Here is a 13,678-nt window from a genome sequence, read left to right on the forward strand (position 1 = left end):
ATGTAATTGGTCACAAGGCCTAATTTGCAGTAACTATTGCTGTTTTATTTAACAGCGCCTTGTTGCTTTGTATGCATTTATGTTTGGATGTAAAGATTGTATGTCTATCCAACAGGGAGCCACAGTATTTAAATTGACCAGCCTAATGTTACAACTACTTTGAGGTGGCCAAATGTAAACTGAAAGCCTTAATTAAAGTGGTGCAATTTTGTATAACTTAGCATTAGTAGTTCAATAAATTTGGATTGCCATGAAAAAAAAAAAAAAAAAAAAGAAAAGAAAAAATACCACTGTTATAATATAGCTTGTAAACCTCTTCAGTAATCAGCTATTGTGGGAAGATGATTGATCTCTCTCAAACTAAACTGCAGATTTTCCTTCTTCATATATGTGTGTTTCAGGATCATCCAGATGCTTGGTCTTTGATTGGCAATCTTCATTTGGCAAAACAAGAATGGGGTCCCGGACAGAAGAAGTTTGAGAGGATATTAAAGCAGCCATCCACACAGAGTGACACCTATTCTATGCTAGCCCTTGGCAACGTGTGGCTCCAAACTTTACATCAGCCCACCCGAGATCGAGAAAAGGTAATCTCTTTTTGTCCTTTTAAACAAAACTGATACTCTGCATTCTTGTTTGAATCTTTTTTAAGAGCACTTGTTTCTATAGGAAAAGCGTCATCAAGATCGTGCTCTGGCCATCTACAAACAAGTACTCAGAAATGATGCAAAGAATCTGTATGCTGCCAATGGCATAGGTGACTATAAAACTTGAGTACCCATAACAATTTGTTCTAAATGAATACTTTCAGAGGAATGTTTGTAAATCATAATTTTTCTTAAAATGTGATCAATGAGTTGTTTTAAAATAGAATTTTTAGTTGTTCTTCTGACTCCAATTAGAAAATTCTTAAGTGTGAACCTTTTTATATCTTTAGGAGCTGTTTTGGCCCACAAAGGATATTTTCGTGAAGCTCGTGATGTGTTTGCCCAAGTAAGAGAAGCAACAGCAGATATTAGTGATGTGTGGTTGAACTTAGCACACATCTATGTGGAGCAAAAGCAGTACATCAGCGCCGTTCAGATGGTAATAGCTTCTCTTTCAAGATATTTTTATATCTTGTTCATTGTTAAGCAGATGTTTTCTTAGCCATTCTGGCCCTGTCATGGAGCTGCGTGCTATCTCTTGTGATACTGTGTCTATTTAGAGATTTATAATTATATAATGCTAAGGCCAGGCTTTGGTTTCCAGACAGAGATGTGAGTCCTGGTTCCACCACTAATTACATGCCTCAGGCAAAGGGCATCCTTTCTGAGCCAGTTTTCCTATCTATAAAATGGAGATAATTGCACCTTAACTTCATAGAATTTTGTGAGGATCCAGTATGAAAACTACTTGGCACTAGCATGCCTAGCATATTAGTAATACCCAGTAAGTAGTAGGATTTAATATTCTTTTGTGTATTCAGTTTCTGAAACTGAACTGTGAGTTTTAGAAAGGTTAAATGACTTATTTAAAAGAAAACAGGCCAGGCATGGTGGCTTACACCTGTAATCCCAGCACTTTGGGAGGCTGAGGTGGCCAAGGCAGATGGATCATGAGGTCAGGAGTTCGAGACCAGCCTGGCCCACATGGTGAAACCCTGTCTCTACTAAAAATACAAAAATTAGCTGGGCATGGTAGCACGTGCCTGTAATCCCAGCTACTCAGGAAGCTGAAACAGGAGAATTGCTTGAACCTGGGAGGCAGAGGTTGCAGTAAGCCAAGATCCCGCCACTGCACTCTAGCCTGGGCGACAAAGCAAGACTCTGTCTCAGGGAAAAAAAAAAGAAAGAAAACAAAACAGCGATAAGATTTAACAACTGTAGAATTTTTTTATGCTTACATTTGTTGAGTGCTTGAGCTCGAAATAAAAGTCATACTTAGCATCCATAAAATTAAAAAGTAAAAAGGATCTTCAGCTCTATGGGATATATTATGGTCAGAAAGGAAAAGCTTACAAAAAGTAGACGAAAAGAGCAGTCCAGGCTCTGAGAAGTGGTTTACCTTTTTCTAAAATGGGTGGGTTATTATCAATATTCAGAGTATTGGGAAGTCAATAATCACAGAAACTCACAGAACCCAGATTGCATATGGTAGCTTCAGAGGTTGTGTTTTGTGAGGTTGACCTTCCTGATCTGCTGAATGATAATGTTGCCTTTTATAAATGCAAATTAACTACTAGGTATATTCAGGAAAAAATTGTCTTAACCATTTTTCATGAAAAAGGTCTTACCTATGACAAGAGGTATTCCATGGTCAAAAGGTGCTATGTTCATGTCACAATTAACACTAGTATTGTATTGGTTTTACCAAGAAGTTAACAACCAGAACTGTAAGAGTCCTCATGCTCACTGCCAGTAGGTTCTGCCCATCGTTAAGAAAGGTATAGATGGTAAAACCCAAAGGACAACAGTGTATGACTTCTAATCAGTACTCAATAAGCTGATTCTAGATAGTATTGCTAAAAATATGAAAAAGGCTTTGCAATCTATTTACCCTTTCTTTCAATGCTGGTCCAAATTTCAAATGGAAAGAAACCATTTCAAGCATCTAGTTTTTCTAATGGTCAGATTTTTTATGTTGTGAAAATGTATCCTGATGAATGTCAAAAATCATTCCCCAAATTATTCTCTGAAATTAACCATTCAAAGGGTAAAATACTTTTTACAGAGCTTTAAAATTGCAATGCCATTTTGCTACAAAATGAAAATGTCATTTATTCTTTGTTGTGTTGTAATTAACTTTTTTCTTTTTTTGTAGTATGAAAACTGCCTCCGAAAGTTCTATAAGCACCAAAACACTGAAGTTGTACTCTATTTGGCCCGGGCCCTCTTCAAGTGTGGCAAGTTACAGGAATGCAAACAGACTTTGTTGAAGGTGAAAAGGAGAGATATTATTCCCATCCATTTCTGTGCTACATTGTATTTTTTAATTCTTTGTGATGCATGTTCACATAGCTACTACTTAATAATACTCTGCTGTCTAAAATCCTTTTCATGTCATTTGAATGTATGAAATATTTATTTTTTATTCGCAGGCTAGACATGTGGCACCCAGTGATACAGTTCTTATGTTTAATGTGGCCTTGGTCCTGCAAAGATTAGCTACCTCTGTCCTGAAAGATGAAAAAAGTAATCTGAAGGAAGTACTTAATGCTGTGAAAGAACTGGAGCTTGCACACAGGTAAAGATTTTGTAGAAACAACCTATGAAATGCTTTGTTTGGTCTATGACCATACCATCTTGAACTCTCCCGATTTTGTCTGAAATGGTTTGTTTAAAGCCATTTGTCTCAAGCTGCTGAAAATCACTTCCTTCTAAAGGTGGTCTGTTAGAATCATTCCAGCAATAGTTAAGCCAAAGCAGATAGCAGCTGCCACCAGGTGGTGCCAAACTATAGTCAGGATCCTGCCAGATTTGGATCTTGTAGCTTGACCTCTAGAACTGGCTGGTTAGCTTTGCAAACTTGCCATAGATTTTTTATTAATCTGACAGTAATGTAACCCAGCATTTTACACATGTGAAATTTTTTAGACACTTATGTTGGTTTTCCATTTTACACCAATGTATCTTTTAATGGGATGTTGATTTTCATTGAACTAGGATTAAGGTTTTACCTCTAAAATAATGCTTAATAGTTTTATTCAGTTTAGCTCAAAATTTATTTAGCCATATAGTGTTTATATGGTGAGTCAGTGTGTGGTGAAATTAAAACCTGTTGTCTCTTCAGGTTTTGTCCAACTTTATTTTTATTCTTGTTTAACAATTCTTGCCTTGCCTGGTAAATTATAAGTGCTTTCATGGCCTGAGCCCCGTAACCTCCATCCTGACATATTTAGTAAATTTCATGTTTAGTAAATACTCGTTGCTTGAATTGATTTGTGGTTATTTTTGAATTTACTGATAATATTAAATATAACTTAGACCATCTTGATGAACATGTCTATTAAATGTAATGAGTGGCATAAATTTGTGTAAATCAGTCAATATGCAAACCTTTTCTCAGACTTTGTAGCACAGATTAAATTTTTTAAGGGCTTTATTTCATTAGAATCTCTTTTTTTTTAAGTGGTATTTTCTCGTTTCATTTAGATACTTCAGTTATTTGAGTAAAGTGGGAGATAAAATGAGATTTGATTTGGCCCTTGCTGCTACAGAAGCCAGGTAATGTTACTATTTATGGAAGGTGACTTTGGGTGAGGCAGTGATATTTGTGTGGGCTGGGAAAGTGTCACAGTAGGGAACAGAGGTTCCTGACCTTCCACAGGTCAGTCTTTCACACTTCTCTTGGGGACTCTCTAATCTTTGCCAGGACTTTTTCCTTTCAGGGAATTGGACAAAATAGCCTTAGTACAAGTACTTGAGTTGTGGGGGAAAATACTTTTCTATTTTACTTATGTTAGCTATGTCAGCCTAGTGAAGATAAAATTCATGACTCTGAGTTATATGTAAAGATAATGTTGGAAATCTTTTTAGCTGTGCTTTGAGAGGACATTTATAGTTTGGAAACTTAACATAGTTGGCAGTATTGGCTTATGATAAACTAAGTTAATTTTGCTAATTAAGACTCCATGCATTGGTATAGTATGGGAAGTGTAATGCAAAAAAAAAAAAAGTTTTTTTTGGCTGGGCGCAGTGGCTCACACCTGTAATCCTGGCACTTTGGGAGGCCAAGGTGGGCGGATCAGCTGAGGTCAGGAGTTCAAGAGCAGCCTGACCAACATGGAGAAACTCCGTCTCTACTAAAAATACAAAATTAGCCAGGTATGGTGGTGCACGCCTGTAATCCCAGCTACTTGGGAGGCTGAGGCAGGAGAATCACTTGAACCCAGAGGCGGAGGTTGTGGTGAACCGAGATAGCACCATTGCACTCTAACCTAGGCAACAAGAGCAGAACTCTGTCTCTTAAACAAAAAAGGAAGAAAAAAACCATTTTTTAAAAAAAAGACTTCACATAGATCAGCTAATGGTCCTGCTTCAGATTTTTTAATTTGTATAAGGAAAATAGATGTGCTGAGTTTTTTAATATAGTAGTTACATTCATGTTTCTCTAAACCTGAAATGTTCCAGGCAGTGTTCTGACTTACTGAGCCAGGCCCAGTACCATGTGGCCCGGGCACGCAAACAAGATGAAGAAGAGCGGGAGTTGCGGGCCAAGCAAGAGCAAGAAAAGGAGCTGTTAAGGCAGAAACTTCTTAAAGAACAGGTATCTTGTATTTTCCAGTTATACTGGAATTAATGAATTGTGTGCATGCATACACTTTGTATGTTTAAAAAAAAAGTCCTCTGCCAGGCGTGGTGGCTGACGCCTCTAATCCCAACACTTTGGGAGGATGAGGTGGGTGGAGGGCAGATCACTTGAGGTCAAGAGTTCGAGACCAGCCTGGCCAACATGGTGAAACACCGTCTCTACTAAAAATACAAAAATTAGCCAGGAGTGGTGGCATGCACCTGTAATCCCAGCTACTCGAGGAGCTGAGGCAGGAGAATCACTTGAACCTGGGAGGCCAAGGTTGCAGTGAGCCGAGATTGCACCACTGTACTCCAGTCTAGGCAACAGAGTGAGACTCCGTCTCAAAAGAAAAAAAAAAAAAAAAACCCTCTGCTTAGGATGGTAGCCATTAATTTTTCATCATAAGAAAATTTTCAGTGGGGTTTCTTTTCTACCATTTTTCCTCATAGGAAGAGAAACGTCTCAGAGAAAAGGAAGAGCAAAAGAAACTTTTGGAACAGCGGGCCCAGTATGTGGAAAAGACCAAAAATATTCTTATGTTTACTGGTGAGACTGAAGCAACAAAAGAGAAGAAAAGAGGTGGTGGTGGTGGACGGGTAAGATATAATTCCTGCTAGCACGAGTGACCTCATGCTCTGTCTTTTGGCTTTGAGAAATGAGGATAATTGGTTACATTCCTTCTGTACTTACTAGTTTTGACTTCCTCTTTTGTTAAGAGACAGTCTTCCAACACAGAGAATGATTTAAATGGTATCCAGTATTTAGCAATGCATTCCAAGGTTAGCTAAATATATTTTACCTTGTAGTTATCTTTTAAATAGTTGATTTTTGCAAAGTTTTAACCAGTTGAGACTTTCGTCTCAATTAGAAGTCTTTAAAATATGGGCCTGGCCAAGAACCTCTTCCACGTGGCTTAGTAAAAGATCCTTCATTTGGGCCGGGCACAGTGGCTCATGCCTATAATCCTAGCACTTTGGGAGGCTGAGGTGGGCAGATCACTTGAGGTCAGGAGTTTGAGACCAGCTTGGCCAACATGGCCCATGTCTCTACTAAAAAGTACAGAAATTAGCCAGGTATAGTGATGCATGCCTGTAGTCCCAGCTACTCAGGAGGCTGAGGCACGAGAATCACTTGAACCCAAGAGGCAGAGGTTGCAGTGAGCCAAGATTGCCCCACTGCACTCCCACCTGGGCAAAAGAGTGAGACTTCATCTCAAAAAAACAAACAAACAAAAAAAATCCTTCATTGTCAAATGACTGATAGGATAGGGCCCCTTTCTGTACCTTAGCATTCTAACCACATTCCACCAACCAGGAAATAACTGACTGTAGTCTTGTTTGGATTTTAGCGTTCTAAGAAGGGAGGAGAGTTTGATGAATTTGTCAATGATGACACTGATGATGAGCTCCCTATATCCAAAAAGAAGAAGAGAAGAAAGGGTAGTGGCAGTGAACAAGAAGGTGAAGATGAGGAGGGTGGTGAGAGAAAGAAGAAAAAGAGGAGAAGGTAATGTTATCATTAATGTGTTTTAAGTAACCTCATAAAAGTGGTGAAAGGCCCGTTACCTTCTGAATCTTTTGATGTTTAGAATTTATGAACACTTGATCCAAACAGTGAAGCTTTTTGTGCCCCCACTTCCTACTTTAATCCTAAGATAGACCCCAGTACAAAATCCACTGAGTACTTGGGATTTCCATACATCTCCACAGCTTTCCTTCTAAGAGCTACAAGTTAGTCATAATTGCCTTTCTTGTGTCTCTAAATATTTATTGGAAAACGTGATTTAGAATAAGACCTGGATTGTGTCCACACTAGCTGTGCATGTGCAATCTTGGAAAAATCACTAAGCCTCAGTTTCCTCTCTGTCGTTGGTAACAGCAATGCCTACCTCATGGTTTTTGCTCAATGCATAAGATGTGAATATGTGTGAAAGCGCCTTTAAAACCACCCAGTGTGCTCTGCTGTTAAGATCAAGGATGCCCTACCCATTTCTCATGCGGAGGGGCCTCCTAAGCTACTTTGTCCCTCTCTTGTTGTGCTATTCAGTCCAGGAACCTCCATTCAGTTATCTTACCTAGACTGCCCTTCCCAACCCTTGGCCGACTATATTTGGGAAAGAACCTGCTAATACAGTAAGACACAGACTTGTGGAATTGAAGCTGTGGTGAGGATATTAGTAGCAGGCCTGGAATCAATAGTTGGGAAAGAAGGAAGAGGAGGGGAAAGATGTTGAAGTCTGGAGCCTGGGTCTTTTCTCATCTTCTCTATCACTCCACCAAGTGCAAGATTCAAATGCAAATTAATGAGAGCTCAGCAGTGACTAATCAGCAGACATTGCATAAATACATAGTTTTTACAGATTTCTGAGCCACGTGCAGCAAGAGTAAGTTATGTCTCCTGCCCTTGAGGAATGTACAGTATGATTGAGGACAGCACCCATATAGAAGAGGATTCAGAATGAATAATAATTTAATGGCAAAGTAGTCTGGAACTTTATAGGTAGGCTCTTGACAGACTCTCTCTTGGTGTTCACTATTAAGACATCCGAAGGGAGAAGAAGGATCTGATGATGATGAAACAGAAAATGGCCCCAAACCGAAAAAACGACGTCCACCAAGAGCAGAGAAGAAAAAGGCTGTAAGTTTATAGTACTGTGTTTTTCTGTCCCCTGGTAGACGTGAAAGATTGCAGTACACTAGAATACATTCTTTCCTTGCAGCTTTCTCAAGCACAAATGCCTGTTTTCAAAGTTCCTCAGTGGCTGTTTGATTGTATCATTGTAATGCAAACCCAATTTAACAAGATGGCCTAATGTAAGAGTCTTGACTAATCTATTATGTTTGACATTCTTTAGCCCAAGCCAGAACGTCTGCCTCCATCAATGAAGGGAAAAATAAAATCCAAAGCCATAATTTCATCAAGTGATGACTCTTCGGATGAGGATAAACTTAAAATTGCTGATGAAGGGTAGGATATTTTCTCTTTGTAAATTCTTCTCATGATGTAGATAAATCAAAAGTGATTACTAATCAGCCTGTCTGTACTAGGAAAAATATGCTTTTCTTTCTTTTTATTTATAAATAATAAGAGGGGTGGGGACAGACTTGAAAATTGGAGGAAATAGATAACTGGGAGTGTTGCTGTGCCAAAATGTCTTCTCCCCAGCTTAGAATCTGAGAGCTAGAAGAAACTTTAACCTGCCATTTTGTCCTACTACATCTTTTCTCTCAAATAAGAAAACCTTTTTTGAAGTCTCATTTCTTCATGGATGTTAGCTGAAATTTCCTAGATGACATCCTTCTAAATGAAATATATCATTTTGTTGCCCTACTGTTGACACACTGAAAGTGTTACAGATAGCCAGGTCCTGGTCATATGGAGACAGGCTATTTCTTTTTATTATTATTTATTTATTTATTTATTTTTGAGACGGAGTTTCGCTTTTGTTGCCCAGGCTGGAGTGCAGTGGCAATTTTGGCTCACTGCAACCTCCACCTTCTGGGTTCAAGCGATTCTCCTGCCTCAGTCTCCCAAGTAGCTGGGATTACAGGCATGCGCCACCATGCCCAGCTAATTTTGTATTTTTAGTAGAGATGGGGTTTCTCCGTGTTGAGAGAGGCTATTTCTTGACTGTTTCCTCCCCTGTTGTGCAGTGGTAAGTCAACAGTACCTGCTCCATGGAGGACTTATCCTAGACTCCTTCCACAAGACTCTCCTTTAGTTCATGGCCCACCCAGTGAAGCAATATTTGATTTTATTTGTCCTAAACTTGCTCCTCAAGCTCAAGTTGTCCCCCATTTGGATTTCTCAATCAGGTCTCTTAATACTGTACTACACTGTGTTCTTCTGTAGCCATCGTTTTCATTTATTCATTCAACAGACATTTCAACGTCCAGTGTGTGAGATAGTATAAGTGCTGGGAATACAGAGAGAAAAGATAGGCCCATAAATTCTCCAAGGAATTTCTGCTTCAGAGGCAGTGGAGAAGAACAGATAAACCAAAACCATGTTGTAGGCTGGGCGCAGTGGCTCACACCTGTAATCCCAGCACTTTGAGAGGCCAACGTGGGCGGATCACTTGAGGTCAGGAGTTTGAGACCAGCCTGGCTAACATGGTGAAACCCCATCCCTACTAAAAATACAAAAATTAACCAGGCATGGTGGTGTGTGCCTGTAATCCCAGCTACTAGGGAGGCTGAGGGACAAGAATCGCTTGAAACCAGGAGGCAGAGGTTGAAGTGAGCTGAGATGGATGGCACCACTGCACTCCAGTCTGGGTGACAGCATGAGACTCTTGTCAAAAAAAAAAAAGCCCACATTATAGTTGGATTAATGTTATCATGTAAATTTGCATTATTGTTCTCCAGGAACCATACCTAGTCTTGAGTTTGGGTGGTGGTAGGAGTTGTAAGAGATGTTTTTTTCTAAAAGAAAGGGTGTTTGAGTTGAGTCTTAGAAGAATTGGGATTCCTGAGGCAGAGGTTAGCATGTTGAGGAGGCTAAGGCTTCTGGTGGGGATTGGACTCATAGGGAGGTAATCTATAAAGAACCAGATTTGCAGTTCTGGCCAGGTGAGGTGGCTCACGCCTATAATCCCAGCACTTTGGGAGGCCGAGGCAGGAGGATCACTTGAGGCCAGAAGTTTGAGACTAGCCTGGGCAACACAGTGAGACTCCATCACTACAGAAATTTTATAAAAACAAAATAAACAAAAACAAAAAAGATTTGCAGTTCCCTTTTTCTCTGAAGGCACCGGCTAACACATCTGGATTGTTTTTCCTTAAAGCACTGTTTAGCCCTTGTCCCCATAGTGTTACCCAGGTCTGTTTAGAGACATGCATGATCAGTGTAATGAAATACGTGGTTTTCAAAGACTGAGCACTATTAAATATGTTGGCAGAAAGGTCCATTGTGAGAGGCTGAGCTGCTTCCAAATCTGTACCTGAGGTCAAGGCCAAGTTTGTTTGAGCCACTTGCATCAGTTAAGCTTTGTCCTGACCATCATAAAGTTGTTTGCTTATTTGGCGAGATGGAATGGAGTGAATTGGATCCCAGGGAAGACCCACAGGTCTTTAATATGTGTACAGAAAGAGAGTAATATATTTCACTTCCCTCACCATTCCTAGACTGAACTCTGTGGGATTCAGTATTCCTTTATTGGAATATCTGTCATGAAAACCAGAACTAAGGAATGTGCCAGAGAAGTGTGTCTGTGCCAGAGAAGTGTGTCTGCTCCAAAGGAACGGTCACAGTGGTTAAGGGAAAGTTCTTTCCTCAGAGCCTCCAGGAAGCCAAGACCCTGAGGGTGCTGCCACCATTCTAAGCATAAGCATGACTTCCCCTTTCCTTTCACATATCAACTGACAAGTAGAGGGGAGAGCTTGGGAGCAAAGGCAAATAAACCAAAGGGCCCCTTTAGCCCCAGTTCCCTATCTTGAGCAAGTCTGGTCATGGTGGAGGGGACCTAGTGCAGTAGCAAATCTTAGGACAGGAATAATGACCTCACTCTTCAGGTACCTGTTAGCAGCGATGGCAATAGGACAGGGAAATGTCCTTTGAAACCCTTTTCTGCCTTTGGAAAAGGGTTAATTCTTCAAAGTCTTCAAGCCAGTTGAGATCCTGGATTTCACCTTTGTTGCTATTAATTTGTGTACAAAGATAAACAAATGTATCCCTTCCTTTTCATAATTTTATATATGCAATTGGGAAATGCTTCATTCTGTTAAAAAGTGCCCAGTGAGTCACCATCCCTGTTTATATTTTGACTTATAGCTAAAGTGCCTTATCTTTTTTTCCTTTTTAAACCTTTTTGAGTTGTGAAATATATCACAGTTACAGAATAGTACACAAAACAAGTATCACAAAATGATACCTGTGTAACCACTATTTAGGTCAAGAAATAGAATATTAAATGCGCTTCTGTTTTAAAAGCACATTGTCTGCTCATCAAGGCCCCAGTTAGACAGAATCCTCAGCTTCTAACCAATGATCATCTTTGCCAGACATCCGAGGAACAGCAACAGCAACAGTGACTCAGACGAGGACGAACAACGAAAGAAACGTGCCTCATCAGAGAGTGATTCCGATGAGAACCAGAACAAGTCTGGCAGCGAGGCTGGCAGTCCCCGGAGGCCACGAAGACAGCGCTCAGATCAGGACTCAGACAGTGACCAGCCATCCAGAAAGAGAAGGCCCTCCGGTTCTGAGCAGTCTGACAATGAATCTGTGCAGTCAGGGAGAAGCCGCTCAGGAGTTTCTGAGAACGACTCTCGCCCAGCTTCTCCAAGTGCCGAATCAGATCACGAATCAGAGAGAGGATCTGATAATGAGGGTTCTGGCCAAGGCTCTGCAAATGAATCGGAACTAGAGGGATCCAACAATGAAGCCTCAGATAGAGGCTCAGAACATGGGTCAGATGATAGTGACTAGGTTTTATTTCATCAATAAGCTTCATCTCTGGAGGAAACTTTTTTTAATATATGAAAGCTGTGATAAAAATGTTTCAGATGTTTAGTCAATTGTGAAATTTTTCTTAAGGCAGTTTTCTTTTCTATCAGTTTGTATATTACTAAGCCCCAAGAGACATTTCCTGTGCTAGAGTCCAATATTTGAGTCTCCTGTGCAAATGAGACTATTCTTTGTGGTACAATTCCACCTATCATATGTGAAAACTGCAGTAAAAATAAACCCAGATGCTAAATCATTCCTACAAAGGTTTGACTGAAACCGTGGCAGATGTCTCATCTTCTTTATATGTTAAGCAGCATACTCTTTTGATTTTTATTGCAATCTTTTACCAAGTGGTGCACAAACTTGGTATTGATGTCTTTATTCCATTTTGAGTTTAGATTGAGAATATTTTTATTTTCTGAAGGCAGAGATATCTACTGTATAATTGCACCAGAGTACATTTGAAAGGAAGGTTTTCAATAGTGTAATACTGCAGCGATGTAGATAAAATCACAAATATATAATTTGTTAGGTTGAATAAGGTGTGGAAAATGCTTTTCTGTTCGTAGAATGCAAAAACCTACCTAAGCCACGAATAATAAAATTCTTTTACCAACTTTATGGGTAACTTCATGTCTTTTTTTGTTTGATATATTTGTTCATGGCAGTGTAGCATAAATTATGCAAATATTTGAAAAATCCTACATTAAGCCTCAAGACTTATAATTCTTACAGATTTGTGGAGTGTTTATTTTAAAGATGCAAGAAAACTAAGGTACAAGCATGTACTTTTATTTTCAGTAATTCAGTAATTAACAGTAATTTTTTTATGTAGTAGTTTGTAAGAACTTTAATTATTGTAGCCAATAAGTATTAGTAAATGTGCTGTATTAGCCATTGAGGTGAGAATGCAGAGATAAAGTTCCCTTCTTGTCTTCAAAAATTGAGTAAAGATAAATTTATTGTTCCTGTGGTGTGAGAAATAGATGATGATGTTTGCAGAGGTTGTGGGAGCAAAAAGGAGGTTGGAGGAAGCAGTGAAGACAAGTTTTCTTGAAGGACAGGAGTCCTGAGATGACTCAGCCTGAGCCAGGGCTTCTGCCTGTACCTCAGGATCAGCCTCCCATTTCTTAGTGGAGTTGGTGTCAGCAGGAGCGGGCAGCATAGATAATGGGCCTAGTGTAGTGGCTCGTGCCTGTAATCCCAACATTTTGGGAGGCTGAAGCAGGAGGATCGCTTGAGGCCAGGAGTTTGAGACCCTCCCTGAGCAACCTAGCAAGGCCCCAGCTCTACAGAAAATTTTAAAAATTAGCCAGGCGTCGTAGTACACACCTATAGTCCCAGCTACTTGGGAGGCTGAGGCAAGAGGACTGCTTGAGCCCAGGAGCTCTAGGTTACAGTGAGCCGTGATTTTACCACTGCACTCCAGCCTGGGCAACAGAGCTGAGAGCAGAGATACTGGAACCCAGGAGTCCAGGACTGGAATCTCACTTCATGACACTAATCAGCCATGTGACTTTGGGCAAGTTACTTCCCCTATATAGGCCACATGCCTCATCTAAATCAAACCATTTCTCCACTGTTAATCTTGAAAGCCTCAGTTCAGTGTCACAATTAGAGAATAAGACTTGCATTGTCTTTTTAAGCAGACTATCCCATTATAGCAAAAGACTATATACCCAACTCGGGAATGTTGTGAGGATGATGAGTTAAGGTAGGTGAAGTGATGAATGCATTGTAAATTCCCAATAAAATTATGCATGTGATTGAATTGGCTCTGAATGTTTGGCACAGTTCATCAAGCTTGGCTCGTTTAGCCTAAGTGGGGACTAGGTCAGTTACTCTTTCACAGATCATACTGTAAAAAATTCTTCCTAGCTCCCTTTGAGAAAAATATTTTGAATCTCCAGGAAATGTGACTTTCCTGGAGCTTTTAAAGTATCCCTTGTTTTGG

The 13,678-nt window shown here is 39.9% G+C and overlaps 1 protein-coding gene across 1 annotated transcript in view; it reads left to right on the forward strand.

The window, feature by feature from the left end:
* Positions 1–12,345, forward strand: part of CTR9 (CTR9 homolog, Paf1/RNA polymerase II complex component) — a 28,940-nt gene extending 16,595 nt beyond the window's left edge. Inside the window, exons 14-25 of the mRNA XM_003254942.3 lie at positions 402–587; positions 670–757; positions 938–1,086; positions 2,803–2,919; positions 3,080–3,225; positions 4,134–4,205; positions 5,112–5,247; positions 5,724–5,870; positions 6,623–6,780; positions 7,815–7,911; positions 8,129–8,241; positions 11,277–12,345. Coding sequence (XP_003254990.1) covers positions 402–587; positions 670–757; positions 938–1,086; positions 2,803–2,919; positions 3,080–3,225; positions 4,134–4,205; positions 5,112–5,247; positions 5,724–5,870; positions 6,623–6,780; positions 7,815–7,911; positions 8,129–8,241; positions 11,277–11,703 — 1,836 coding nt within the window. The 3' untranslated portion in view covers positions 11,704–12,345. The remainder of the gene's footprint in view (positions 1–401; positions 588–669; positions 758–937; positions 1,087–2,802; positions 2,920–3,079; positions 3,226–4,133; positions 4,206–5,111; positions 5,248–5,723; positions 5,871–6,622; positions 6,781–7,814; positions 7,912–8,128; positions 8,242–11,276) is intronic.
* The last annotated feature ends 1,333 nt before the right edge of the window (positions 12,346–13,678 follow it).

This window comes from Nomascus leucogenys, chromosome 15, assembly GCF_006542625.1.
Source record: "Nomascus leucogenys isolate Asia chromosome 15, Asia_NLE_v1, whole genome shotgun sequence".
Classification (NCBI taxonomy): domain Eukaryota; kingdom Metazoa; phylum Chordata; class Mammalia; order Primates; family Hylobatidae; genus Nomascus; species Nomascus leucogenys.